This window comes from Myotis daubentonii, chromosome 2, assembly GCF_963259705.1.
Source record: "Myotis daubentonii chromosome 2, mMyoDau2.1, whole genome shotgun sequence".
NCBI classification, from domain to species: Eukaryota; Metazoa; Chordata; class Mammalia; order Chiroptera; family Vespertilionidae; genus Myotis; species Myotis daubentonii.
The window spans coordinates 11,894,767-11,921,521 of NC_081841.1; the positions used below are offsets into that span (position 1 = coordinate 11,894,767).

Genomic DNA, 26,755 nt, shown 5'->3' on the forward strand with positions numbered 1-26,755 from the left:
GATAGATACCAAACTTAACAGCCATCAACACTAATAAAAGAGAAAAATGGTAATTGGCGTACGAGCTACCCTTTTCATTGGCTAATCAGGGCTATATGCAAATTAACTGCCAACTAAGATTGGCAGTTAACTGCCAACAAGATGGCGGTTAATTTGCATATGTAGGCACAATGCAGGGAGGTGAAAGGGAAAGCAGGAAGAAGCCCCCTGCCACTGACAGTGATCGGAAACCCACGGGGGAGCTAAGAGCTGGGGGGCAGGGCAAAGGCGGCCCTGGGGGCGCCTTTGCCCTGCCCCCCAGCCATGATCGGAGAATCAGGTGCCTTTTCCGCCCTGGCCAGTGATAGCAGGAAGTAGGGGTGGAGCCAGCGATGGGAGCTGGGCACGGTCGAAGCTGGCAGTCCCAGGAGCTAGGGGTCCCTTGCCTGGGCCTAAAGCGAAGCCCACGATCGCGGGGCCGCTGCAGCTGCGGGTCCCCGCTGCCCGGGCCGGACGCCTAGGCCAGAGGCGTCAGGCCTGGGCAAGGGGCCAATCCTGCGATTGGAGGGTGATGGGGGTCAATGCCTGAGGGCTCCCAGTATGTGAGAGGGGGCAGGCTGGGCTGAGGGACACTCCCCCCCCCCCCCCGGCCCACACACACACCCAGTGCACGAATTTCGTGCACCGGGCCCCTAGTAGTACATAAGACCAAAATACTGAGAATTTTAGTTTCAAAATATTAAGAGTATCAAAATTCTCCTGACTATTCTAACTCAGCCTACTGTTGGTCTTGCTTTTCTGGGCTCTTAGCAATATTAATTTTATAGCTTATTTGATACATAGGCATAAACTGCCTTGATATATTTTATATGACTGTCATAAGTTACTTAACTTTATGTATGTATCTTGTCTATCTAGATTTTAACTCCAGATGTAAACTGTATAAAATATTACTTTGGATAGCTGTAGTCCTCACAACAATGGCATAGTATTATATTTCTCAAAGTGTATTTCTTGAAATATCAGTCTTTAGTGATGCTTTGCCCAACAGAGAGTCTGTGGTCAAGTTTAAATTTAGGAAGTATTATATGCTGTGAGTTTTGAAAGTTCATAAGATTTGTTAATTTATGAACCTTTGACATACTGTTGTCATCATAAGTACTGAATTCTCGTAATTTATCTACCTTTTACATTATTTTAACTTATTTATACTTTTTATCAAGTTAATAAAGCTAATTATAAGTAACATGGCAAACTAGTTAATTTTATTCTACTTTTCCAAGTGTATCAAAAAATGGTGACTTGATTACTTGATATTAAGCCAGATGTTATAGTATATTCTTTGATAATAAACTTGCATTCTAGTTTATCAGTTTTTTTAATTTTAGGGAGCTGATAGCAAGAAGTAAAAACAGGATAAGAGCAGTTGCTTCTAAGTGGAAGACCAGTGTTATACATAAAATTGAATTGTTTATTGGATTGAATGTGAATATTACCCATGTAAATCCATCATAAAACAATGTAACATATAGAAAACGAAGGTTTTTATTGTTTCCATTAAATAATTAATAGTATGACAATTAAAGTATCATTATAAATTGACAGATTTCATTGTGACCTTAAGTATAAACTCAAAGTATTACACCAAAGCTAAATTACTGAAATCAGAGAGGATAATTTTTTGTTATGTCCTGTACATATAATTGATACATAATACATGTGGCATAATGAAAAATGTACTGTATTTGGATTAAGAAAACCTTGATTTGCTATTTATTAGCTATGTGACCTTGACTAATTAACTCTCTTGGTAGGCTTTGATTTCTGATCATAAAATGATGGAGTTGGATTTTACTAGTAATTCTTTATTAAGGCTAAATGCTAAGCGAATGGCCATAATAAAAAAAGAATAGCTATTCCCAAATAGTGTCGAATTCAAACTACCTTTGGCAAACATGAATCTTTCCTTTTAGTACACTTGATTGAAGCAATTAGTGATCGGAAGTAAACAAAGTATGTACATAAAATATGTATATAAAATAAGTATGTATGCTGATGTTTTTAACAAAAGCATGAGCAAATGGAAAATAGCAAGTGATTGTCACAACAATAATATAGAACCTAATTAATGAGACTTTGTTTGCTCCTTGATATAATATTGACCTGGTTTAGTTTTTATTGATGATTAATAGATTCTTTGAGCTGAGTTATAATGTCTTTACATTTATTCTTTGAGCTATGTGATATGTTTTTACATTTCCATATTTTTATGTTATTGCCTTTAATATGTTATTGTTATTTGGCCACTTGTTCTTTTTACTCATAGGTGCTTAATATCCCTTGTCTTAAAGGTTTTGGTATTTTCATGCTATATATTTTTGACACCTAGCAGATATCTAGAAAATGAAGGAAATTTTTTTTCGATTCTTAATTATTTTAAACAAGTTTCCTGGTCATTCTCCTATAAGTCAAGTAATTTTATTTATTTTCTGGTTTTAAGCCTTTTTAGAGCTTAAATATATTGTCATTTTTTTTATACTAACTGGATTTTACTAACTTTTGTAATAGGATCATAGAACTTAATGGTGGACAACCGCCTCTTACTTATAAAAGATTCCAGACTCTTATCAGCAAAATGGAACCACTAGAAATACCAGTAGAGACAATTACTTCGGAAGTGATAGAAAAGTGCACAACTCCTTTGTCTGATGACCATGATGAAAAATATGGAGTCCCTTCACTGGAAGAACTAGGTGGGTATAAATGGTAAAACATTGAAACTTAAGAGCTCATAAATCACTCAGAAAATCCCATTTCTGATTTGACATGTATTTTGCAAAAAGAGAGATAGGAGAAAAAGTAAAAGAAACAAACTAAGATGTGATAAATCTGTGCATTATTTATGTGTTCTAAAATATGTGATCACTCTGACGGTCTAACTCAGTTGGTTCAGTGTCGTCCCATGCACAGAAAGGTTGACGGTTTGATTACTAGTCAGGGCACATGCCTGGGTTGCGGGCTGATCCCCTACCAGAGACATGTGGAAGGCAGCCAATCAATGTTCCACTCTCACATCAATGTTTCTCTCTCTCCCTCTCCTTTACTCTCTCTCTAAAAATTAATAAATATATTTTAAAAAATAAAAATAAAGTATGTGATCTGTTATCAACATAAAATACACATTTTAAAGAATAGAGAATATGTTATCGTCTATATGTGAGGATCTATCCAGGGTCATCAATTCATTTTTATTCTACTGTCATATTTTTCTTCAGTTATTTTTCTTTGCAATTATTGTGATTAAATAAAAAGCATTTATGTTCTGGAATTATTATTATTATTTTTATTTTATTTTATTTTATTTTTTTAGGTTTTGATACAGATGGCTTACCCTCTGCAGTTTGGCCAGGTGGAGAAACTGAAGCACTTACACGTTTGGAAAGGCATTTGGAAAGAAAAGTATGATAATATAGATCATGCTCATATTTCCAAACTGGCATTTTAAAAATAATTTCACTCTTTTTTAAAAACAAAAAATAGACTGGTAAAAAAGGATTGAGAGGAATACTTAAAATAGCATAAACCGCCCAGCCCGTGTGGCTCTGGTTGAGCATCTACTTATGAACCAGGAGTTCATGGTTCAATTCCCGGTCAGAGCACATGCCCAGGGTTTCAGGCTTAGTCCCCAGTGTGAGGTGTGCAGGAGGCAGCCAATCAATGATTTTCATCATTGATGTTTCTCTCTCTCTCTCTCCCTCTCCCTTCTTCTCTGAAATCAATAAAAATAATTTTTTAAAAAACAGCAGCCATCTCTTAAACTCATCCAGTTTTCCTTAAAAAAAAATAGCATAAACCTAATTGTTTGAAAATGAACTACTATCTCTTTATTTAAATACCTTTTTCCTCCTCTTCTGATTATTTCCTCTTTAGCTATTACCAACACTACCTCTTCTATTCTTTTTTGTGTAAGTTGGTATCTGATGACCATAACTTTGAAGCTGGGGTAGAGTTCTCCTATTTCACCTTTACTTCAGTGTCAAAGAGACAGGTGAAAGGTGCTCTCAATGTTGTGTTAGGAATTTGGAGGTAATTTATTTCACATGAGTATGTGCTACATGGGGATGGTTGAAAGAACAACAACAAAATGCTCACTTTTATCCTTTCTTGTTTTCTATTAAAACATCATTTGTGGCTGGAATAAAACGATTTTATTCTCTATAAGAACTATGTAACAGTTTTTTAAAATCTAAATCTTAAACACTCCTTTAAAATGGAAAAGTTAGGGTATTTCTCTGTGTGTTTTCAGGCATGGGTGGCTAACTTTGAAAGACCTCGAATGAATGCCAACTCCCTGCTTGCTAGCCCTACAGGACTCAGTCCTTACCTCCGATTTGGATGTTTATCATGTCGACTATTTTACTTCAAACTAACAGATCTCTACAAAAAGGTATTAATTAAAATTGGATTTTTAAATTTTATTTTCCAAGATACTTTTTAAAAAATTGCTTTTAATACTTCTTTGCTTTTTAATCTTAGGTAAAAAAGAACAGTTCCCCTCCCCTTTCCCTTTATGGGCAATTGTTATGGCGTGAATTTTTCTATACAGCAGCCACAAATAATCCACGCTTTGATAAAATGGAAGGAAACCCCATCTGTGTTCAGATTCCTTGGGATAAGAATCCTGAGGCTTTAGCAAAATGGGCAGAAGGCCGGACAGGTTTTCCATGGATTGATGCCATCATGACACAGCTTCGTCAGGAGGGTTGGATTCACCATTTGGCCAGACATGCAGTTGCTTGCTTCGTTACACGAGGTGACCTGTGGATTAGCTGGGAAGAAGGAATGAAGGTAAGTCCTAACTAATGTAGCATGTCTTATTTTGAAGGACTGTATACTTGACTAAAACATTTCCTAGAAGTTGTCTATTTTGTTTATTCAATTATAGTTTAGTTTTTAACTATCAAAGAATTTAATTCCTGCAATACAATCACACTTTTAGAGACCATTATAGTGTAATCAGACAGGAAATAAGGCAAAAACTGATTCAGTTAATTTCAAGTCACTTCTGTGGCTAAACCAGCCTAGCCATCAAGGGAAATATAAGATTTAACACTCTGGACTTAAATGCATTGACATACTTACAGGTAATCATTTCTGTCACGGAAAAGATTCACTCAAGAGTTTTTAGAAATAGTGAATTCATAGCATACATCTAAAAATATATATCCTTTCACTTCAACATCACAGCTTTTTGGTAGTGCTTTTATTATGTAAAGTGAAGCATACTTTATTTTATAGCATCATCTTATGGTTATACATAACAGGGCTTACGTGTATTTTTTACCTTCCTACTTATATCATAAATTTCCCCTCTCCAAGCCAGTCCTGATCCTGTCTTTTTTTTTTTTTTTTTTTTGCGTCTGTTCAATTTTCTAGTACAGAGTTTACATGAGGAAGATGTGTAACACCTACTTCATTAATTTATTAAAAATCATTTATTTTAATTGTTTTCCTCTTGGATCAAGAAATTCCAAACTTATTTCAACAATAAAGATTTTAAAAATAAATAAATAAGTAAATAAATAACTGATATTCCAAACGTAAACTCTGCATTTTCAAAGATATTTACAAAGGTCATTTAATTTGGATGCTCTCTTTAGGTAGGCTGGTTTACCAAGCTTCTATGTTTCTGTTGGTGATTTATTTGGTAGCATTTTTGCTTTTTTGAAAGTGTTTCTTGCTTTTATGTTTCTTCCATTTTTTAATCTCATATTCCTTTTAAATCAGTGACTTGAATAATTTTTTGCCCTCCTCCCACACAACACTGCAAAGATTAGAAAGGTAAATTCTATTCAGAAATCCACTTATATTACTGATATGTTTCTTTTCCTGAAATAATTCATAGAACAAAACATAGACAAGGAAGCTTGGAATGTTTAATTTTATAGTTCTATGCTAGATTTTCTTTGTCTTGACTTTTGATCTACAGAGACCTGGAAAATGCTTACTTTGAGAATTATGTGTGTGCAAACTAATTGGTTATTGTTACTTCTGAAGGTATTTGAAGAATTATTACTTGATGCAGATTGGAGCATAAATGCTGGAAGTTGGATGTGGCTGTCTTGTAGTTCCTTTTTTCAACAGTTTTTTCACTGCTATTGCCCTGTTGGTTTTGGTAGAAGAACAGATCCCAATGGAGACTATATCAGGTAAGTCAAGGGTGATTGTTATTAGTTTGGAGTAACTAATCCAGGAAGAGCTTTTAATGTTTAAGCAACACTTCAGTTATACCCCTCATGATGGTCAGCAGAGATGAGGAGAAGGGTAAACAAATCATTTAAATGGTACTGATTTGATCTTGGTCATTCATAGCTAATAAATAGTTTGTTATAATTTGCTTATAGTTCATTTTATTAATAATTTTTCTCCCAAAAGGCGATATTTACCTGTCCTAAGAGGCTTCCCTGCAAAATATATCTATGATCCCTGGAATGCACCAGAAAGTATCCAAAAGGTAGCCAAATGTTTGATAGGAATTAATTATCCTAAACCAATGGTGAACCATGCTGAGGCAAGCCGTTTGAATATTGAGAGGATGAAACAGATCTACCAGCAGCTTTCACGATATAGAGGACTAGGTATGTCAATAACTTCCTTTGATTTGCTTCTTTGGCAGCTACCCTTGATTTGATCTTGATCATAATTTAATAGGATATTATTTCCCTTTAGGTCTTCTTGCATCAGTGCCTTCTAATCCTAATGGGAATGGAGGCCTCATGGGGTATTCTCCTGGAGAAAATATCCCAGGTTGTAGCAGCAGTGGAAGTAAGTGAAAAGGAAATTTCTATAGTAACATTAAGAGATTAATAACCAAGATATTGTTTATTAAACCTCACTATGTTTTTAAAAATCTCTCTTTAAAATGTTTATAATAATTCTTTGTACACGTGCATACATGTGTACACACATACATACAACACACACCCCTAACTTCATTTTAGTGACATTTTAGATAGAAAGAATCATTACATGTAGTAGAATTTAGGTCAAGGTAAAGATCTTCTTGCTAATTGAGTAAGGAGAGCAATTTTAAGGATAAAATAAAACTCAAATATATTTTCAGAATGCTTATTATTTTTTACTAGGGGCCCGGTGCACGAAATTCTTGCACTGGGTGTGTGTGTGGGGGGGAGTGTCCCTCAGCCCAGCCTGCCCCCTCTCACATACTGGGAGCCCTCAGGCATTGACCCCCATCACCCTCCAATCGCAGGATCGGCCCCTTGCCCAGGCCTGACGCCTCTGACAGAGGCGTCAGGCCTGGGCAGGGGACCCTCATTTCCCCCCATCACTGGTTCTGCCCCCAGCCCAGGCCTGATGCCTCGGCCAGAGGCGTAGACCCCCATCACCCTCCGGTCGCCTGATCGGCCCCTTGCCCAAGCCTGACGCCTCCGCCAGAGGTGTCAGGCTTGGACAGGGGACCCCCATCTCCCCCCGATCACTGGCTCTGGCCCCCGCCCAGGCCCGAGGCCTCTGGCCCAGGAATCATGCCTGGGCAGGGGACCCCCATCTCCCTCTGATCGCTTGCTCCACCCCCCGCCCAAGCCTGACGCCTCTGACCCAGGCTTCAGGCCTGGGCAAGGGGACCATCATATCCCCCCAAACCCCGGCTCAGCCCCCCACCCAGGCCTTATGCCTCGGCCAGAATCGTTGACCCTCATCACCCTCCAATCACCAATCACCGGATCGGCCCCTTGACCAGGCCTGAGGCCTCCGGCAGAGGTGTCAGGCCTGGGCAAGGGACCCCCAGCTCCCCGCGGTTGCAGGCTCCGCCCCTGCCCAGGCCTAACGCCTCTGGCCTAGGCGTCCGGCTCGGGCAGCGGGGACCCACAGCTGCAGCGGCCCCGCGATTGTGGGCTTCGCTTTAGGCCTAAGCAAGGGACCCCTAGCTCCCGGGACTGCCAGCTTCGACCGTGCCCAGCTCCCATCACTGGCTCCACCCCTACTTCCTGCTATCACTGGCCGGGGCGGCAAAGGCACCTGATTCTCCGATCCGCCTTTGCCCTGCCCCCCAGCACTTAGCTCCCCCCTGGGTTTCCGATCACTGTCAGTGGCAGGGGGCTTCTTCCTGCTTTCCCTTTCGCCTCCCTGCATTGTGCCTACATATGCAAATTAACCGCCATCTTGTTGGCAGTTAACTGCCAATCTTAGTTGGCAGTTAATTTGCATATAGCCCTGATTAGCCAATGAAAAGGGTATCGTCGTACGCCAATTACCATTTTTCTCTTTTATTAGATAGGATTCTCTCTAGGTATATATCAGCTAAAAAGTAATAAATATAAAGTCAGTGGCCCTGTGAACATGGCCAAAAAATTTATCATAGACCTCTAGTCCTTTGCACATGAGTTTTTCCTTACAAAGTCTGATTTTAATGTTTTTCTGTATGATATATGTTTAGTTGCCACATATATATTTTTTTAATCCTCACCTGAAGACATGTTTTTTATTTTAGAGAAAGAGGAAAGGGGGGGAGGGGGAAGAAAGAGGGAGAGAGAGAGAAACAGAAACATCAGTGCACACGAGAAATATTGATTGGCCGTCTCCTGTACACACCCTGACCGGGGATCAAACCCAAAATCTGGTATGTGCCCTGACCAGAAATTGAACCTGCAACCTTTTGGTGTACGGCATGATGCTCCAACCCACTGAGTCACACAACCAGGGTTCCACATATATTCTTAATTTGGGTAATAATAATGCCAAGAAGTTAGTATTCATTTGCAATTTGAATAATTATGTCAATTTTCAAAGGTTCTAACAAAAAATAGCATAAAGTTAATTAATTTATAGTCAATATATACTACTTGAATTTAAGTAATTTTACTGTGCTTTAAATACTAACAGGTTATACTCAAGGGAGTGGTATTTTACATTATGCTCTTGGAGACAGTCAGCAAACTCATCTATTAAAGCAAGGTAAGAATAAAGTGTTTGAGCCCAGCCCGGTGGCTTAGTTGGTTGATGAGAGTCAACCAAAAAGGTTTCAGGTTTGATTCCTCATCAAGGCACATACTTAGGTTGTGGGTTCGATCCCTTGTCGCACATATGGGAGGTATGGGAGGCAGCGGACCAATGTTTCTCTCCCTCCCTTTCTCTCTAAAATCAATGGAGGCCCTAACTGGTTTGGCTCAGTGGATAGAGCGTCGGCCTGCGGACTGAAAGGTCCCAGGTTCGATCCCGGTCAAGAGCATGTACCTTGGTTGCGGGCACATCCCCAGTAGGGGGTGTGCAGGAGGCAGCTGATCAATGTTTCTCTCTCATCGATGTTTCTAACTCTCTATCCCTCTCCCTTCCTCTCTGTAAAAAAAAATCAATAAAATATATTATAAAATCAATGGAGATTATCCTTGGATGAGGATTTAAAAAAAAAAAAGAATAAAGCATTTGAGCATATTGTTGTGTCTCTTTACCTTTCCTATTTTAAATGTATATTTTTTTAAATGTGTAGGAAGAAGCTCCATGGGCACTGGTCTCAGCAGTGGGAAACGTCCTAGTCAGGAGGAAGACACACAGAGTATTGGTCGTAAAGTCCAGCGACAGAGCACTAATTAGGTAAATATTTTATAGCCTTATTTCTTGCTTTAGTGGACTGTGTAATCAATATAAATTGAGATAATTTCCAAAATGGAGCTAACCTCTATTTTCAGACCAGAAAGGCATACATTTTTCAGTGATCGTTACAAAACCAATTAGTTCTTAGATAAGAGAAATGTGTCTGCACTGAACAAAGTGCTGTACTCAGTTTTCTGGTCATCTCAATCAATGATATTTAAATGTGAAAAGCTTATAAATTTGTGCTTGTTTTTTTTCTCAGAAAGGCATCTTATTCATTTCCTTCCTATGTGACAAATCTAAAACAATTAAAGTGACTTTTTAACTTTAGTGGTATCAATATAGTCCCTTTATGAATCTTTCCCCAAATCTTTGCCTCTTAAGTCTTTATAAATTTCTTTTACCTGTTGTGATACTTTAAAATCTAAATTCTTTCCAGTTTGGAAATAGTTTAAAGTTTTTTTTTAATGTTGGCCTTTTTTGGATGCCATGCCCGTATTTAATTCACTTAGCTATGGGATACTATTTTGTGATTTAAATTTATATGAAAAGTATTTTTTAAATATTTTTATTGATTTCAGAGAGGAAGGGAGATGGAGAGAGAGATAGAAACATCAATGATGAGAGAATCATTGAGCGGCTGCCTCCTGCATGTCCCCACTAGGGATTGAGCCCGCAACCTGGGCATGTGCCCTGACCAGGAATCAAACCGCGACCTCCTAGTTCATAAGTCGTCACTCAACCCCTGAGACACAGCGGCCAAGCTGAAAGTATTTATAGTGCATTTGACAGTTTTTGAAGACGTTTGTTTTTTCAGTTATCTTAAACTATCTAAATTTTTAAAATTATTATTGTTTTTTATTGCCAACTTAATTAATCTGTAAATTTCTTGAAAATAAGATCAGTAAATACTCATCAAATTTTTGTCATTTAATTCCTTTCAAGTAAGCTTTACCCAGTTTTTTCCCCCCCTTAAATCACAGAAAACGTTCAGGAGGAATGCTGTTCCAGCTGAAATTGATGGGGAGTTCAATACTTTTTTTCAGTTAAAATGTTCTTCATTGATGGAAAGCAGTTATTTCTAATGATACTTCTGCGGTTTTTAACTTTTCAATGAATTTCAGATAGGACACATGGTAATTTGTATATAAAGAACTTGGTAAAAGAATTTGCTTAATGTAAATATAAATAGCACAATTAGTATAGACCCATCAATATATTTTTGATAATTTTTCATGTATGGTAAAAGTTAAAGTGGCAAACTGATATTCTGATAATAAAAACAAAATCAAAGTTTTGATTGTCAATGTGGGAAAATAGGAGGTTTTTAGACTTTCTTAAAAGACTTTGTTAAAATTTTCTTGACATTGTTTGCTCTAACTTTGCACTCTTTGATAATAATGTTTTAGGAAATGTGTGTAATCAGAATTGGTAGTTTATAGCCTCTGTTAACCTAGACAGTCAATGTTTTAAAGCTTCATGTATGCCTGTTTGACCAAACTTGTGCAAGTATCATGTGTTAAGTTCTCTGTTTCCCTTTCTTTGTTCATTTACAGTTAAAGTGACCTTTGTTATTAAAGTATATGCATATATGGAATTTTGTGTATTTGGTGGTCGTTTTTCTTCTTTTTTTACTTGTTTGTTTGTTTTGGGAAAGGGGGAGAACATTGGTTTGTGAGATGTGATTACAAATTAAAGAGAGTCTATAAACCACATGTCACCATTCTGAATAGCCACCATTTACAGGGGTGGGCAAAAGTAGGTTTATAGTTGTGAATACATGAAACATGAGTTTATTTTTGTATTATTATTAATTATTGTTTTCTTTTCCATACAAACAACTATAAACCTACTTTTGTCCACCCATGTATTTAGTAAAATAGGATTTTTCAAAATTATTCCAAATAAGAATATTGTCTTCCAAATACTTTAACATTTTAAAAAAAATAAAGTTATCTGCAAGAAAGATGTAAAACCAAAGAGAGTTTTTTCAAGTAATGGGGATTGTAACTGCAAGTTAGTACAGGATAACAGATTAAGAATGTGGGCTCTGGAGTCAAATGCCACTTATTAGCTTTGAGATCTTGGGCAAATTATTAACTTTCTGTGCTTTCTTTTTTTTTTTTTTTTTGTCTATAAAATGGGAATGAGAATAGTATCTGCTTCATACTGAGTATGAATTGTTCATCACAGTGCCTGGCATATAGTAGGATATCTAGATAATTGTTAGCTCCAGGGCTGCCATGCTGCGTAGCTCACTGGACTGTGCTGTGCCATGCATGGTCTGTGTCACTGTATGCTGCAGCTCTGATCAGCTGCCACTATTGCTATTATTATCCTTTTCCTGTCTCTAGTAGGCTAATTCTTGCCAAGTAGATTTTTTTTTTTCTTTTCGTAACTTTAGGTAATGATAGATGTTTAGTGTGATGATAATATTTAAAGTTTACTGAGGATAAATTTGAGTCAAAAGTCCAGAAACAATACATTTTAGATGATATTCATTTTAACAGTATCCTAGATAATGAATTAATACTGATCAATAAATTCTGTTACTGAGAAAAGAAAAAAAATGTACACTCTATCTTCTGTCACCATTGTTAAGAAGGAGTAATATTTTAATTGATTCTCATAATACCTATACTTCACACCATCCTCTTTGGACCTGATTGCACTGTACAGAACTGAAAAAATTCATAGGCCTGGGATTTGCCATCACCATCCAGAGGAATAAAAGATTCAGTTTTAAGGTGAATAAGTATTTCAATAAAAGAACACTATTTCAACAAAGCCACTGATATGTAGGGGGATTTATTTTTTAGGGTTTGGTGGGGGTTTTTTTAAAGCTTTTTTAGTTTGGTCTAAATTGTGACTAACAAGAATGACTGAAAGGAAAAGAGAAGTATCAATAAATGTGCTCCAAATGAGTAGGTACACTATGTTTGAATTCAGTGTTCTCCCCTCACTAGAAGGATTAGTGTTCTAAAAACCCTATCCATGGTGGTTGAGGGATTCAAGACCTTTTACTCATTCAGAAAATATTCTTGAATTCTTACTACCAAAAAACTGTGCTGGCAACCTGGAAAAATTGAGTTGAGAGAACCAAGCTTTTGAATGAGGCAGTGCAAGGTCCTTATATTTTTCACATTCACTTAAAACAAATTAATAAATTTGGGATATAAAAGGTTGATAGCAGTATCATTTTTTAATGCATCTCTTACTAGAAGCTTCAGGATTTTCCCACAATTTCAAACATGTTTGTGATTTTTTTATAGATAACTAGAGGCCTGGTGCACGAAAGTTCATGCACTCGGGGGAGGGACCCTCAGCCTGGCCTGCGCCCTCTCACAGTCTGGGACCCCTAAGGGGTATTGGGCCTAAGCTGGCAGTCAGATATCCCTCTGGCAGCCTGTGAACTCTCAGGGGATGTCCGACTGACGGCTTAGTGCTAAGGAGGAGGCGGGAGAGGCTCCTGCCACTGCCATTGCGTTCACAGCTGTCAGCCCAGCTTGTGGCTGAGGGAGCTCCCCCTGTGGGAGTGCACTGACCACCAGGGGGCAGCTGCATTGAGCGTCTGCCCCCTGGTGGTCAGTGCGCTTCATAGTGACTGGTCGTTCCTGATCGTGCTGCCATTAGGGCAGTGATGGCGAACCTATGACACGCGTGTCAGAGGTGACACGTGAACTCACTTTAAATATAAGTCTTTGTTTTACTATGGTTGTAAATATCAAAAAATTTCTATATGTGACACGGCACCAGAGTTAAGTTAGGGTTTTTCAAAATGCTGTCATACCGAGCTCAAAAGGTTCGCCATCACTGCATTGGGGTCAATTTGCATATTACCCTTTTAGTATATAGTATATACATAATACTAGGTGCTTTCTCCCATTTCTCCATCCAAAGTTTGTTGTTCTTTTCTGATTTTTATGGCCCTAGAAAGGCACAATTTAAATATTTAGGATGGAAAAGCTTTAGGTAACATTTAATACAGTTGGCATAGTTGAGTTGGTCAGTTTGAAGTTTTGATTACAATTCGCAGGTTATGCATATTATCATTCCTCACATAGTTATGTGGAGCCCTGGTACAAGCTGCTAGCACTGTCGTGGATATCTCTGTTCCCTCCCTCCTGACCATACAGTTCTAAGGCCTGAGTTTACATTCCTTAACTTCTTATTCTTCTCTCTATCCTACTCTGATTCCCTTTTCCTAAGTGCATGTGAAATACTTTGGTTAGTCTGGACACCAAGTCCCTGTATTTGAGAAAAAAGAGTTCAATAAAACCACACATAATAAGGTTTTTTGTGTTTTTTTTTATAAGGGTAACTTAAAGGGAAAAGGGTTGCAGGACAAGCACTCCCCTACCTTATAGTATACAAAAAAACAGTTCATTCAAGAATATCCTGGAGATCAAAGTCGATCTTGAGACAAAGAGTCAGGATTCTTGCTGCTACTCTCTGGCATTAAAGTCAAACATCAGTCCCTCTCAGCAAAGCCTATTGAGCACAGATTGGGTACTAAGGCTAGCCTCAGAGATTTAGTTCAAATTTCCTGAGTCCCTACCATGTGCCAAGCATTATTCATAGGAAAGTAAATTCATCAGTACACACAGGGAGTTTACTCCACAGGGTGAGAGGGCAGTGTAGAAGAATTGCAGTGCTGTATGTTAAGGCTGTGTTAGAACTGTGCACAGTGTGCTATGGAAACACTAGGAAAATCTGACAGCTTTCCTGACTCCAACTCCCCCACACCAGCATAGGACAACTAGGCAAGGTCAGGGCATCCTGTCCTTGGAAACATTAACTGTAGTTGCGATTAATCATGTTGTCGGTTGTTAATGTCTTTGTCCTCCACTAGAATGTAAACTCCCAGAACAGAAAATGTGCTTTATTCCCCTTTGTCCTGTCCACTAATGTCTGTCTTCTCATTGCTGTTTCCCATGTTTGACACTTAATAGGCATGCCATAAATATTTGTTGATTGAATGGATAAACGAGAGAGTAAATGAAACAGACATTTTTTAAGGAGAAATTTATTAAATTGGCATCACAAGTAGTCATTGGAATGTAAACCACTTGGCAGTTAACAGAAAAGGCAAGTATTTAGGTGAAAATGGCAGGAGGGAGGTTTTTAAAGATGAATCAGCCGAACCGGTTTGGCTTAACAGATAGAGCATCAGCCTGTGGACTCAAGGGTCCCAGGTTCGATTCCAGTCAAGGGCATGTACCTTGATTGTGGGCACATCCCCAGTGGGGGGTGTGCAGGAGGCAGCTGATCGATCGATCTCATTGATGTTTCTAACTCTCTGTCCCTCTCCCTTCTTCTCTGTAAAAAATCAATAAAATATATTTAAAAAAAAAAAAAAAAGATGAATCAGACACCTCTGACTGCTGGGTGGAGGACTGGAACAGTCAGTGGGTAGTAGAAAGGCTCCATATGTTCCAAAGAGATTTGGGGCTTTTGTACATTAGTTCTTTGTTCTTTTGGGAATTCTGAATGGCGCTAGCTTAAATATACAGTGGTTTCTGAGTTAATTCTACATTTTTTCTTACGGGTTAGTGACATTCCCCAAGGGACCAAATAACCGAAACTCGCAACTTTTATAAATTGCTGGCAAGGAAAGGGTGTGAAAGTGCCAGAGGCAATAATTTGCCTGCACCCGGCTCAGTTCCCTGAAAAGGTGATTCCCACGCCAACCCGCCCCTACCGCCGGCCCCGCCCCTACCGCCGGCCCCGCCCCTACCGCCGGCCCCGCCCCTAGCCCCAACCTGCCTTGCGCCAACAATGGGCGTCTGGAGGGTCACGTGGCCTGCGTTGCGCCCTGATTGATTGCGCTGGGGGCGTGAATCTGCGGGCTCATGGGTCTCCCGTGTTCTGATTGGCTGCCGGTAAAGACAGGTGACCTAGTTGGCGCGGCTGAGGGAAATTCACAAGTCGCTCCAGGCCCCGGGCCTGGTTCCTGGTCCTCGGACAGACTACCGGCCACCGGAATCGTCGGCCTGGCGAGGGAGGGCGGACGGAGCCGGCGGCCCGTGACCCACTGCGCCTGGCAAGGAGCGGACGCCTACAGGTGAGTCGCGCCCTTTCTCCGCCCCTGGGGGTAGTCGCCCCGGCCTGGCCGTGGCTGTGAGGCGGGGGTTCCGGGGCCGCCCGCCGCTCAGCTGCGCCTGCCTGGCCTGGGCGGACGCCTGGGCGCCGCGGGTCGGAAGTTTCTCTGGAGAAGCGCAGGCCGCACTAGATGGGTGTGTGGCTTTCGATCGCTCCCCAAGACTCTCTCTCTTCCTTGGGCCTTCGGGTTTCCTTGCTGTTATACCCACTGGGGCTTATTTGAATCTCAGAAGTTCGTACACGTTATAAAAGAACTGAATTGAGATTACCGATTATAGAGTGGCCCGTATGGGAAAAGGATGCGTATTATAGAAGTGGACTTCACTCCTCAAACGTGTCTAGGAAACATGAAGTTTCAGAGAATAGCTCGCGTTGTGTTTTGACAAACATTTACCAAGAGCGTCATTATGTGTAGGGCACAGCGCTAAGGGCTGGCCTCTATTGGGTTTGAATACAAGGTCTGCCCTTTATTAGCCGAGCAACCTTGGACGGGTTACTTTTCCTGCTACTTTATCTGTTTTCTCATCTTTAAAATGGGTTGTATGATTTAATGAGTTTTCTGAATACTCTTGGTTTTTGTTACTAACTCATTTCATCTTCACAATCACCCAGGATGTAGTGTCCCCATTTTCTTGATGGTCAAACTGAGGCAGAGAGGTGAAATGACTTCCTCAAGTCACAATACAACCTGCCCAGGAATTAAGCCCAGGCAGCCCACAGTTTTAGCCACTAGGTTAGGTTAGGTTGCTTCATGGATGAGCTTGGTTTGTTCATTCAGTTTCAGTTAACAAACACTGATTCTATTTCTCTGTGGACCAAGTTCTTTGCTTGTTACAAAGATAAAGCAGAAGAGCATCAGACCCTGCCCTCCCCGTGCTTGCAATCTCATGCAGGTTGTTCATAGTTGGACTGCAGGGTCTGAATCCTGCTTAAATTAATCCTGCTAAAATCTTTTGCAAAACAAGTACTGGTTTTTGTTTTGTTTTGTTGTTTTTTGTGTTTTGTGGGGGGGGTTTTTGTTTGTTTTTTTTCAAAGACAGTCCGTGGCTCTCATCAGGTTCTCTGGTGGGTCTGTGATCCAGAGGTATGAAGAAACATTTTAGCAGAAGAGCTAATATTAGCATAATGCCTGGCACATTGTGTGAACTTAAAGCCAAAATACTTCTGATTGAATGAATAACAAACCTATAGGAATGTAGTGATTGCTACAATAGGATCAAGAGTTGGTTCCTATGGAGGAGCACACACAAAGATCACCTGACTAGGAATGCCTCCTAGACTCACCTGTGTCAGCCCAATGGGTGGAGGGTAGGGAAGCAATTCATGGAACATGGTGGCCAGTCTCTGCCTCATGCAGGGTGAAACAGAAATAACACATGAACAACTGCAGCTATGACAAGTGGCACCGAGGAACCACCCATAGTTTCAAGAGAGCCTATAATGGGGACAGGAGGCTTCATCTATTTTGATGACTCATGCTATACTGTGCATGGACTGGGAAGCCATGCTAAGCGAAATAAGCCAGACACAACAAGACAAATGTATGATCCCACTGACAAAGTCATAGAAACAGAAAGTAGAATAGAAATTACCAGGGGCTGAGTGGTGAGAGGAATGTGGAATTATTTTTTTTTTAAATATATTTTATTGATTTTTTACAGAGAGGAAGGGAGAGGGATAGTTAGAAACACCGATGAGAGAGAAACATCGATCAACTGCCTCCTGCACGCCCCCCACTGGGAATGTGCCCACAACCAAGGTACATACCCTTGACCAGAATCGAACTCGGGACCCTTCAGTCCGCAGGCCGACGCTCTATCCACTGAGCCAAACTGGTTAGGGCAGGAATGTGGAATTATTGTTTAATGGGTACAGAGTTTGTGCCTGGGGTGATGAAAAAGTTCTGGAAGTAGTAGTAGTGGTTGTGCAACATTGTGAATTTGCTTAATGCCACTGATAAAAAAGGCAAACGGCAGGAATAGTTCAAAGGGAACACAGATGGTCAACATAATTTAAGAAAAGTTCAGCCTCACTAATAATAAATGAAGTTAAATTAGTGTTGTATTCATTTTCACATATTAAATTTATAACTGATGAGGGAATCACTCATACTGCTTATGAGAATATAGGTTGGGATAGTTTTTCTGGGTAGTAAATTAACAACTGAACTTCACACATCTCTTCAGTAATTCTCCTAGAAGTTCATCCTAAAGGGAAAAATATGAAATGTGCAGCAGATATTTAGCATATAACAAAAAATTACAAATAGCCCAACTGCTCAATACTAGGAAATAAATTACAAAAAGGGAGTATATCCATCACATATATCATGCACTCATTTAAAACATTTAGAGCACTTTTGATGCCAAGGTATATATAGTAGATTAAAGAATAAAATACATATAGGAGGGTAGGCAAAAGTAGGTTTACAGTTGTGAGTACACAAAACAGAGTTTATTCTTGTATTTTTATTTATTACTAGAGGCCCGATGCATGAATTCCTGCACGGGTGGGGTTCCTTGGGGTGGCCTGTGGAGATTGGTCCCCAGCTCACGCTCCCAGCCTCACGGCCCAGCCTGGCACCCCACCTTGGCCTGGTGCTGCCCCCTCACCTGCTCCACCATCCCACCTGTGGGATCATCGATCGGGGCCAGGCCCTCCCCCACCCCACCCAGCTCCCTTAGTGCCTGGGAGTCAGGCGGGGCTACCCCCCACCCCTGCCATCTGCAGGGTCATCCACAGATCGATCAGGCCCCTGCTCACACCCACCTTGGCCTGGCACCACCCGCTCACCTGCTCCACCATCCCACCGAGGTCCTGCTCTCATCGGGGCCCATCGGGGCTGACAGCACCTCCACTGCCGCCCGCTGACAGTGCTGCGTTGCTGACACCATGTTCCATACTGCCCCCTGGTAGTCAGCACACATTATAGTGAGTGGTGGAACTCCCGGTCGAGGGGACAATTTGCATATTAGGCTTTTATTATATAGGATTTTGTTAGTACTACAACTGTAAACTTCCTTTTGCCCACCCCTGTACAATGTGTATTGATTGTAGAGGAGCCACATTTGTGCTTTCCACTTTTGTAGTCAACTATGTTTGTTCATCAGAGAGAGAAACAGCTAGAGCAAGACAGACAGCTTTAATTGTTCAGACAACTCACCTGAACACATGATAGTTCACTCTGGAGTAAGCAGGCAATGGGAGGCAGCCCGCTCTTCCCTTAGCCTCCCTGGGCAAGAGCGTCATGCTGTGGTCAGTGTAGTTCTAATATTTAATGATCTGTCACTTTTTATAATGTAACTCCAGAGTAAGCCAACTACTTCATCTGGTGCTAAGCCAAACACTGGGATCTGTTCCAGGCCTGGAGGAACCCCTGGTGCAGGGCTTACAGAAGATGGTATGTTGGTATCCAGTGTGGTGCCTGCTTAGGAGATTTTCAAGGAAAATTTTGAGTTTCTGCAATTTTCACTTGATAGTCTGAGTTTAGAACCTAACTGTCATGTATAAAGCAGATTTAAGTATTTAAAAATTATAATAAAGGGGGCAAGAAGCATAGAATAAAACGACTTACATGTCAAAATATGAATAGTTGTCTATAGGTGATGGGATTATGAAAGATTTTTTCCATTTCCTTATACTTTTCAGAATTTGGCAGATTCTCTATAGTGAGACTGTATTACCTTCATAAGCAGTTACTTGCTTATAAAAGCATTTACAATACAGTTTTCACAATTTTCAGTTATTCTTTGTAAATAATGTACTTCTGTCTAAAATACAGTTTAAAGTCACATTACTACAAACATTTTAGCTCCATGTTTCCTAGTCATGGCTTCCATTTATTGAGCGCTGATAACATACCAGGCTGCGCACAAAGCACTTGACGTGCATTTTAACCCTTGCAATATTCCTATAAGGTTTACCTGTTGTTCTGCTACACAGGTGATGCTATTGTTATTTTAATCTTATTGAACTTTTACTGTGAGGCTGTATTCTAATCACTACTTGTTTAATATGAGGTTAAGTAATTTTCCCAAGATGATCCCATAAATTAGAGCCAGAGCAGGGTGTGAGTTTGGCTGCAGAGCCACACTCCTTCCAGCTGGTGGTACAGATGTGAGGCTCGAGGTTTTGGGATTCCAGGACAGTGGGGTGTGGGACTCCAGCCTAGATGTACCTCCGTGCTGTTAAAATCCTTGGTCTTCTCAGAAATTTAAAAAATATTATTTATATGTTGGCTATTTGAGAGTTATTTAAGGAAACTGGTATTAGGAATCGTCTTAAGAAAACTCTGGTTGAACTACTAGAAGTAAAACAGAAGCTATGCCTACAATTACTTTCGACATCATAGGCACTAACTGAGCTATTTTACCAAAAGTAAACCAAAAATGAGAGCATTATTCTCTGTTATTTTTCCTTAGAGAATAATAATTTATTTGGAGTAGTAGGACTTGAAAGGGAGGAGTCCTTGGCATATGTGGCAAAGGCATTATTAAAGGCAGGGATTGGAAGTGGCTCCCCCCCCCCCCCCCCCGTTTTCCTTCAAACCTACAAATACTAAGGAAATGCTGTTAACTATCCAAATAGCAGCACTATACTTTTGTGGTAGAGCCAAGACACTTCAATCGCAGGTACCAAAAGTTAAAACAAAAACTAGGCATGTTTTCATTACCAGAAATATGAGAAAATAGTGCAAAGGCTACAATGCATCGGGCACAGTATAGCGTCTCTAGGTAGCTAAAGCTGTCAAGTGGGGACAGCTGGTTAGATGTTATAACGTATGGTCCCCATTCCACAGCTGACATGCCACTCGCGTGGCTCCACTGGGGCACACATCTCTCTCATTGTACCTGGCTAAGACTTAATTTAATTCTGCATTTATAAAGAAATTTTCAGCCGAAACTGGTTTGGCTCAGTGGATAGAGCGTCGGCCTGCGGACTCAAGGGTCCCAGGTTCGATTCCGGTCAAGGGCATGTACCTGGGTTGCGGGCACATCCCCGGTGGGAGATGTGCAGGAGGCAGCTGATCGATGTTTCTAACTCTCTATCTCTCTCCCTTCCTCTCTGTAAAAAATCAATAAAATATATTAAAAAAAAAAAAGAAATTTTCACGTAATTCTCATGGAACAAGCATACATTTATTGACTCATTTTAAATAAAAAATTAACTGACTTATTTGGGTAATAGTTATTTAGCAAAAATATTTACTCTGAAATATAAAATTAGAGATGACGCCCCCCTTTTTAAAAAAAAATACATTTTTATTAATTTCAGAGAGGAAGGGAGAGGGAGAGAAAGAGAAACATCAATGATGAGAGAGAATCATTGATTGGCTGCCTCCTGCACACCCCCAACTGGGGAGCGAGCCTACAACCCAGGCATGTGCCCTTGACCGGAATCGAACCTGGGACCTTTCAGTCCGCAGGCCGACGCTCTATCCACTGAGCCAAACCGGCTAGGGCACCCCACCCACCTCCATTCTTAATAAGTATTTGCTTCTGCTAAACATCATCTTGAAAATGTAAAACGTTAAAAACAAAAACAAAGAACCTCTGTGTGTATGTAAGTAAGTAACGTATGTCTCCTAAAGAGAAACATATCAGAGTTGTAGGAGGGGGAAGTTGTGTCAAAATAACGTCGGTCTGTGATTCTTTGAACTTTTTGTGGTCTGGCTACTGCTCTGTGAAAGAGAAATAACTACTTCACAAGGTTGCTGCAAAGCTCAAATGACAATGTATTTATAAAGTATAAGATGTCTAAGCTGTGAATAAGTATAATTACTTTATAAATTATGTAAGAGGATATATTTAATATTCCACATGAGTAGTTTTCCTGTCTAATTTAAATCCATGTTATTTCCAATGCTTACTGCTTACAGCTCAGATTTGTGTTCTACAAGGCAACAACCCATAGTTAAATCCTGTAATTTCTTTCTTACAGGCACCCTGAGTACATTCTGCATCACTGGACGGTGGGGATTAGCTGGTGGATTTCAGGCATGTTGTGGAAGTTGCTGAGATCCCAGCCTTGCAGGCTGTGTTCTTTCAGAAAGATGCTATCAGCTCCCAAATACAGACCTTTTTTAGCTCGCTTCACCTATACAACCAACAGTCAGCCTAACAAAGAAAATCAAAGAACAGTGGAAAAGCTCCATAAATTTTCAGTTGACATCAGGAAAATACGCAGATTAAAAGGATGGGTCCTTTTGGAAGGTGAAACCTATGTTGAAGAAATTGCAAATATTTTACAGCAACTAGGTGCCAATGAGACTGTGGTAGCCAGTATTTTGGAACGCTGCCCAGAAGCCATTGTCTGCAGTCCAAACGCTGTTAACTCACAGAGAGAACTCTGGCAGTCCCTCTGCAAAAATGAGGAAGAGTTAGTCAAGTTAATAGAACAGTTTCCAGAATCTTTCTTTACGGTTAAAGACCAGGAGAACCGGAAACTAAATGTTCAGTTCTTTCAAGAGTTGGGACTCAAAAATGTGGTCATTAGCAGGTTTTTGACAACTGCACCTAGTATTTTTCATAATCCTGTTGAGAAGAATAAGCAAGTGATAAGGATTCTCCAGGAGAGTTATCTAAATTTAGGTAGCTCCGAGACCAACATGAAAGTTTGGCTACTGAAGTTATTAAGCCAAAACCCATTTATTTTGTTAAATTCTTCTGCAGCTATAAAGGAAACACTGGAATTTCTCCAGGAGCAAGGTTTCACAGACTCTGAAATTCTCCAGCTTCTGTCCAAACTGAAAGGGTTTCTTTTTCAACTTGGCCTAAGAAGTATACAGAACAGTATTTCCTTCTCTAAAAATGCTTTTAAATGCACAGACCATGACCTGAAGCAGTTAGTTTTGAAATGTCCTGCCTTTTATATTATTCTGTTCCCATTTTGGAAGAGAGAATTCAGGGATTATTGAAAGAAGGAATTTCCATAGCTCAGATAAGAGAAACGCCCATGGTTCTGGAATTAACACCACAGATAGTGCAGTATAGGATAAGGAAACTGAATTCCTTAGGCTACAGAGTAAAGGATGGACATCTAGCAAGTCTAAATGGAACGAAAAAAGAGTTTGAGGCTAACTTTGGTAAAATCCAGGCCAAAAAAGGAAGGCCATTATTTAACCCTGTTGCACCATTACATGTTGATGAGTAACTCACTGGCTGATACTGCTTCCTTCTGGCAATGCAGTGACACTGAGTAGCAAAGACACAGGATTCAGGCTGTTTGCAGGCACCAGGAATTTTACCTCTAAGTAAATAATCCCCAACTCATATGCTATATTATAAAATATAAATTACATTTATTTTAAATAAAAGTTGCTAATTTTGATCTTAAGCTATTTTTTTAAAAATCTTGTACCATTCAATGGCACATTAGTGTGATATAAGTGAATCATTTCTAAGAAACTGACAAGTGTCATTTTTTAAAAATTTTTTATTGCCAAAACCAGTTTGGCTCAGTGGATAGAGCGTCGGCTTGCGGACTGAAGGTCCCAGGTTCGATTCCGGTCAAGGGCATGTACCTGGGTTGCGGACACATCCCCAGTAGGAGATGTGCAGGAGGCAGCTGATCGATGTTTCTCTATCATCGATGTTTCTAGCTCTCTGTCTCTCTCCCTTCCTCTCTGTAAAAAATCAATAAAATATATTAAAAAAAATAAAAATAAAAAAAATAAAAAAAATAAATTTGTTTTTATTGATTTCAGAGAAAGGGAGAGAAAGAGATAGAAACATCAGTGATGAGAATCCTTGATCAGCTGCCTCCTGCACACCCCCTACTGGGGATCGAGCCTACAACCTGAGCATGTGCCCTGTTTGAGAGTCAAACCATGATCGGCCGGGGAAACAAGTGTCATTTTTTTATTTCTCTAGCACACTGGTTCTCAACCTGTGGGTCGCGACCCCTTTGGGGGTCCAACGACCCTTTCACAGAGGTTGCCTAAGACCATCGCAAAACACATATATAATTACATATTATTTTTGTGATTAATCACTATGCTTTAATTATGTTCAATTTGTAACAATGAAATTGGGGGTCACCACAACATGAGGAACTGTATTAAAGGGTCGCAGCATTAGGAAGGTTGAGAACCACTGATCTAGCACATTTCATCTGGGATGTAGACCCAGCCTTCATTCTCACCACCAGCTCTGAAACATCACTACTGTGGTCTTGAGTTTTGTAGCTTAGTGTTAAAGTGAAACATCAGCAGATTTCTAATACATTTTTTTAGAGAAAGCTGATTTTATCTCCTGGTTGGAATGAGTATCTTTCAGAACCAAGTATTACTCATCCAGAAAGCACAATTAGAGCTTATTTGTATGGTCACGTTGTTTAAAATTGACCATTTCTCTCTCTCATGAAGTGCTTTTAAGTGCATTCATTACTTTCCCCATTTTACAGATGAGGAAACTGAACTTTAGAGAGGCCACTCAGCTGCCAAGTGACAGCCCAGATTTACTATGATCCGACTTCTTTTCAAACCTTGTGAATAGAAAAAGGATTGCTTATGAGTTGGCATGAAAGAAGTCACCCCTCCTTGACCTGCCAAAAGAGTGAGTACCAACAAATTTAGGGATTTTTATGAAAACTCTGTAAAATGCCTTCAATTTGAAATGATCTAATTCATATACATTTGAAGTACATGGAGCATTTTTAAGAACTTTCTGAAAATCCTGGTCTGCCTATAAAAGGGAAGGTGTGTGATGGTTGGTACTTAGTAGCAGTTCACCTTTCTTTCTAAATCTTGCCAAGATAAACATTACCCAAAGACTGGCCCACTTTCAGCTGTGGAGTTTGAACTTTGTAACAACCAAACAATTATTGACTCTGATAGTCAAACCTCTATGTGTGAATGGTCTTTTCTTAAGGAAAATATGAAAAATGCAGGCCATGTCTTCAGCAAATGCAAGTAGCCCTCACTATCCGATTCTGTTAAGTTCCTTAGGAGAGGAAAGACATCTACGCAGCACCAAGTACCAGGCACACTGTGCTTTGCAACACTAGGAGTTCGCTACCATTGTTTACTGGTCTACAGATGAGAAGACTCAGGCACACAGAGGGTTACTCACCCAAAGTCACATGGGAATGTTCAAGAAAAAGAATGGCAGTACAGTGGGGGCAGGTTGCAGGGCAAGGAGAGTACTCTGGTGCAGGATGAGTATTACGTCCATCTAAAGAGCAGAATCTCATTCTGAGTGTGATGGGAAACCCTTGGAGAAACTAGATGCTTGTTGTCCCACCATAATTATCAGTGGTGCTTTGTCTGTTGTCTCAGTTTGAAATGCATTGTATATTATGTGGTCACCTTTTAGATGTTAATTTTTGAGATGTCTACTAGATATCAGAGCAGAGATGTCAAAGAGGCAAATGCTAAAGTCCAGAATTGTGAGAAGGTAGGACTGGAGATAGAGATCCAGGGGTCATTTGCATATCTATGAAATGTAAAGCTATGGCTCTCCATGAGCTTATCCAGAAACAAAGTGCAGATTTGTAGCACTAGCTGGCCATTCCTGGAAAGGGCTGACCACTGGAAGTCTGCCAAGAAAAGAGGGCATGGTCAATAAGATTGAATGCCATGGACATGCCAACTAAGATACAGACAAGTGACTAATAGAATTGGCAAATAGGAAATCATTAGTTGGCCCTATCAGGAGTGATTCTGGTGGACTGAGAAAGATAAGAAAGCAACTGGAATAGGTTGAAAGGCTAGATGAAGAGGAAGAAACTGCAGTTGTTTTCAAGAAGTTTTTCTTTAAAGAAAGCAAATACTAAGATTTGTTTACTAGTACATGCTGATGGGTATGACCCAAGAGAGCTGGAGATGGAAAACTGTAGGTTTCATATCCTTGAGGAAGTGAAGGTGGGCAGACTTTGGATGAGCACACAGATACTAGTCCTGGTCTGAGTGTGGCATCAGGTGTAGACAAGTTGATGGAGTGGGTGGTATGAGAAGCAGGAGAGTTGCTGTCAGAGAAGGACAGTAGAATGGGAGATGGGAGTATGTATAGCAAGAGAGTCGGAAGGAGGAGGTAAAGTCATCTGGAGGAGTAGTAAAGTGAACATACAAGAGGGTATATAAGAAAGTTTGTCAGAATTGAGTGACCCTGTGTGCTTTGTCGGCCATTAATTTAGTCTAGTCATTACAGCAGCAAACTTTAGGGGCACAGGCCCATGTAGAGAACTTGTGACACATACAGTTTTTAAAATACATTTGTAACTTACTCTAACCTGAAAAGATTAAGTTAAAATCCACATTTGTGGTTAAAAAAAAAAAAAATCCAGTATATTGCCCTAGCCAGTTTGGCTCAGTGGATAGAGTATCAGCCTGTGGACTGAAAGGTCCCGGGTTTAATTCCAGTCAAGGGCACATGCTCAGGTTGCGGGCTTGATCCCCAGTAGGGGCCATGTAGGAAGCAGCAGGAGGCAGCCGGTCAGTGATTCTCATCATTGATGTTTCTCTCCCTCCTTCTCCCTTCCTCTCTGAAATCAATAAAAATATATTTTTTTAAAAATCCAGTTTATTGACTTTATATTCCCTTTGACTAAATGTTACATTTTCTTTTGTAAACCTTTGAACCTGCCTTTTCCCATTCTTGCATTCTTATTCAGATCTTTCTGAGTAAAATTTAAAATAATTCAAAATCAACAACAGAGCAGGGAGAGATACTCTTACATAAAACACTAGAGCAGCCGTGGGCAAACTACGGCCCACGGGCCGGATCTGGCCCGTTTGAAATGAATATAACTAAAAAAAAAAAAGACCGTATCCTTTTATGTAATGATGTTTACTTTGAATTTATATTAGTTCACACAAACACTCCATCTATGCTTTTGTTCCGGCCCTCCGGTCCAGTTTAAGAACCCATTGTGGCCCTTGAGTCAAAAAGTTTGCCCACCCCTGCACTAGAGTCCAATTTTTATTTCCTGTGTGAAAAGAGACTCTAGTAACAATTATTTCCTTTAAGTCATTTAGTGGAATATAATTACACTAAACTCATTTCTGTGGCAAAATATAATTAGCTGCCACAGTAAATATGGTCACCAGGAAGTTCAAGCTAGACAG

At 40.0% G+C, this 26,755-nt stretch overlaps 2 protein-coding genes across 4 annotated transcripts in view; both read left to right on the forward strand.

Moving 5' to 3' along the window:
- Positions 1-11,185, forward strand: part of CRY1 (cryptochrome circadian regulator 1) — a 46,297-nt gene extending 35,112 nt beyond the window's left edge. Inside the window, exons 4-13 of one of the 3 annotated variants that reach the window (XM_059681753.1) lie at positions 2,548-2,732; positions 3,350-3,438; positions 4,286-4,426; positions 4,516-4,827; positions 6,037-6,188; positions 6,415-6,617; positions 6,709-6,804; positions 8,881-8,952; positions 9,489-9,588; positions 10,572-11,185. In XM_059681753.1, coding sequence (XP_059537736.1) covers positions 2,548-2,732; positions 3,350-3,438; positions 4,286-4,426; positions 4,516-4,827; positions 6,037-6,188; positions 6,415-6,617; positions 6,709-6,804; positions 8,881-8,952; positions 9,489-9,588; positions 10,572-10,638 — 1,417 coding nt within the window. In that variant the 3' untranslated portion in view covers positions 10,639-11,185. Of the gene's footprint in view, positions 1-2,547; positions 2,733-3,349; positions 3,439-4,285; positions 4,427-4,515; positions 4,828-6,036; positions 6,189-6,414; positions 6,618-6,708; positions 6,805-8,880; positions 8,953-9,484; positions 9,589-10,571 lie in introns of all 3 variants that reach the window. The other 2 variants (XM_059681751.1, XM_059681752.1) reach the window with 2 other exon arrangements.
- A 4,265-nt stretch (positions 11,186-15,450) lies between these two features.
- On the forward strand, positions 15,451-26,003 carry MTERF2 (mitochondrial transcription termination factor 2). The gene is given in 3 exon segments (XM_059681759.1): positions 15,451-15,652; positions 21,631-22,550; positions 22,553-26,003. Coding segments are annotated over 2 exon segments (1,152 nt in total). The 5' UTR covers positions 15,451-15,652; positions 21,631-21,688; the 3' UTR covers positions 22,843-26,003.
- Positions 26,004-26,755: the final 752 nt, after the last annotated feature.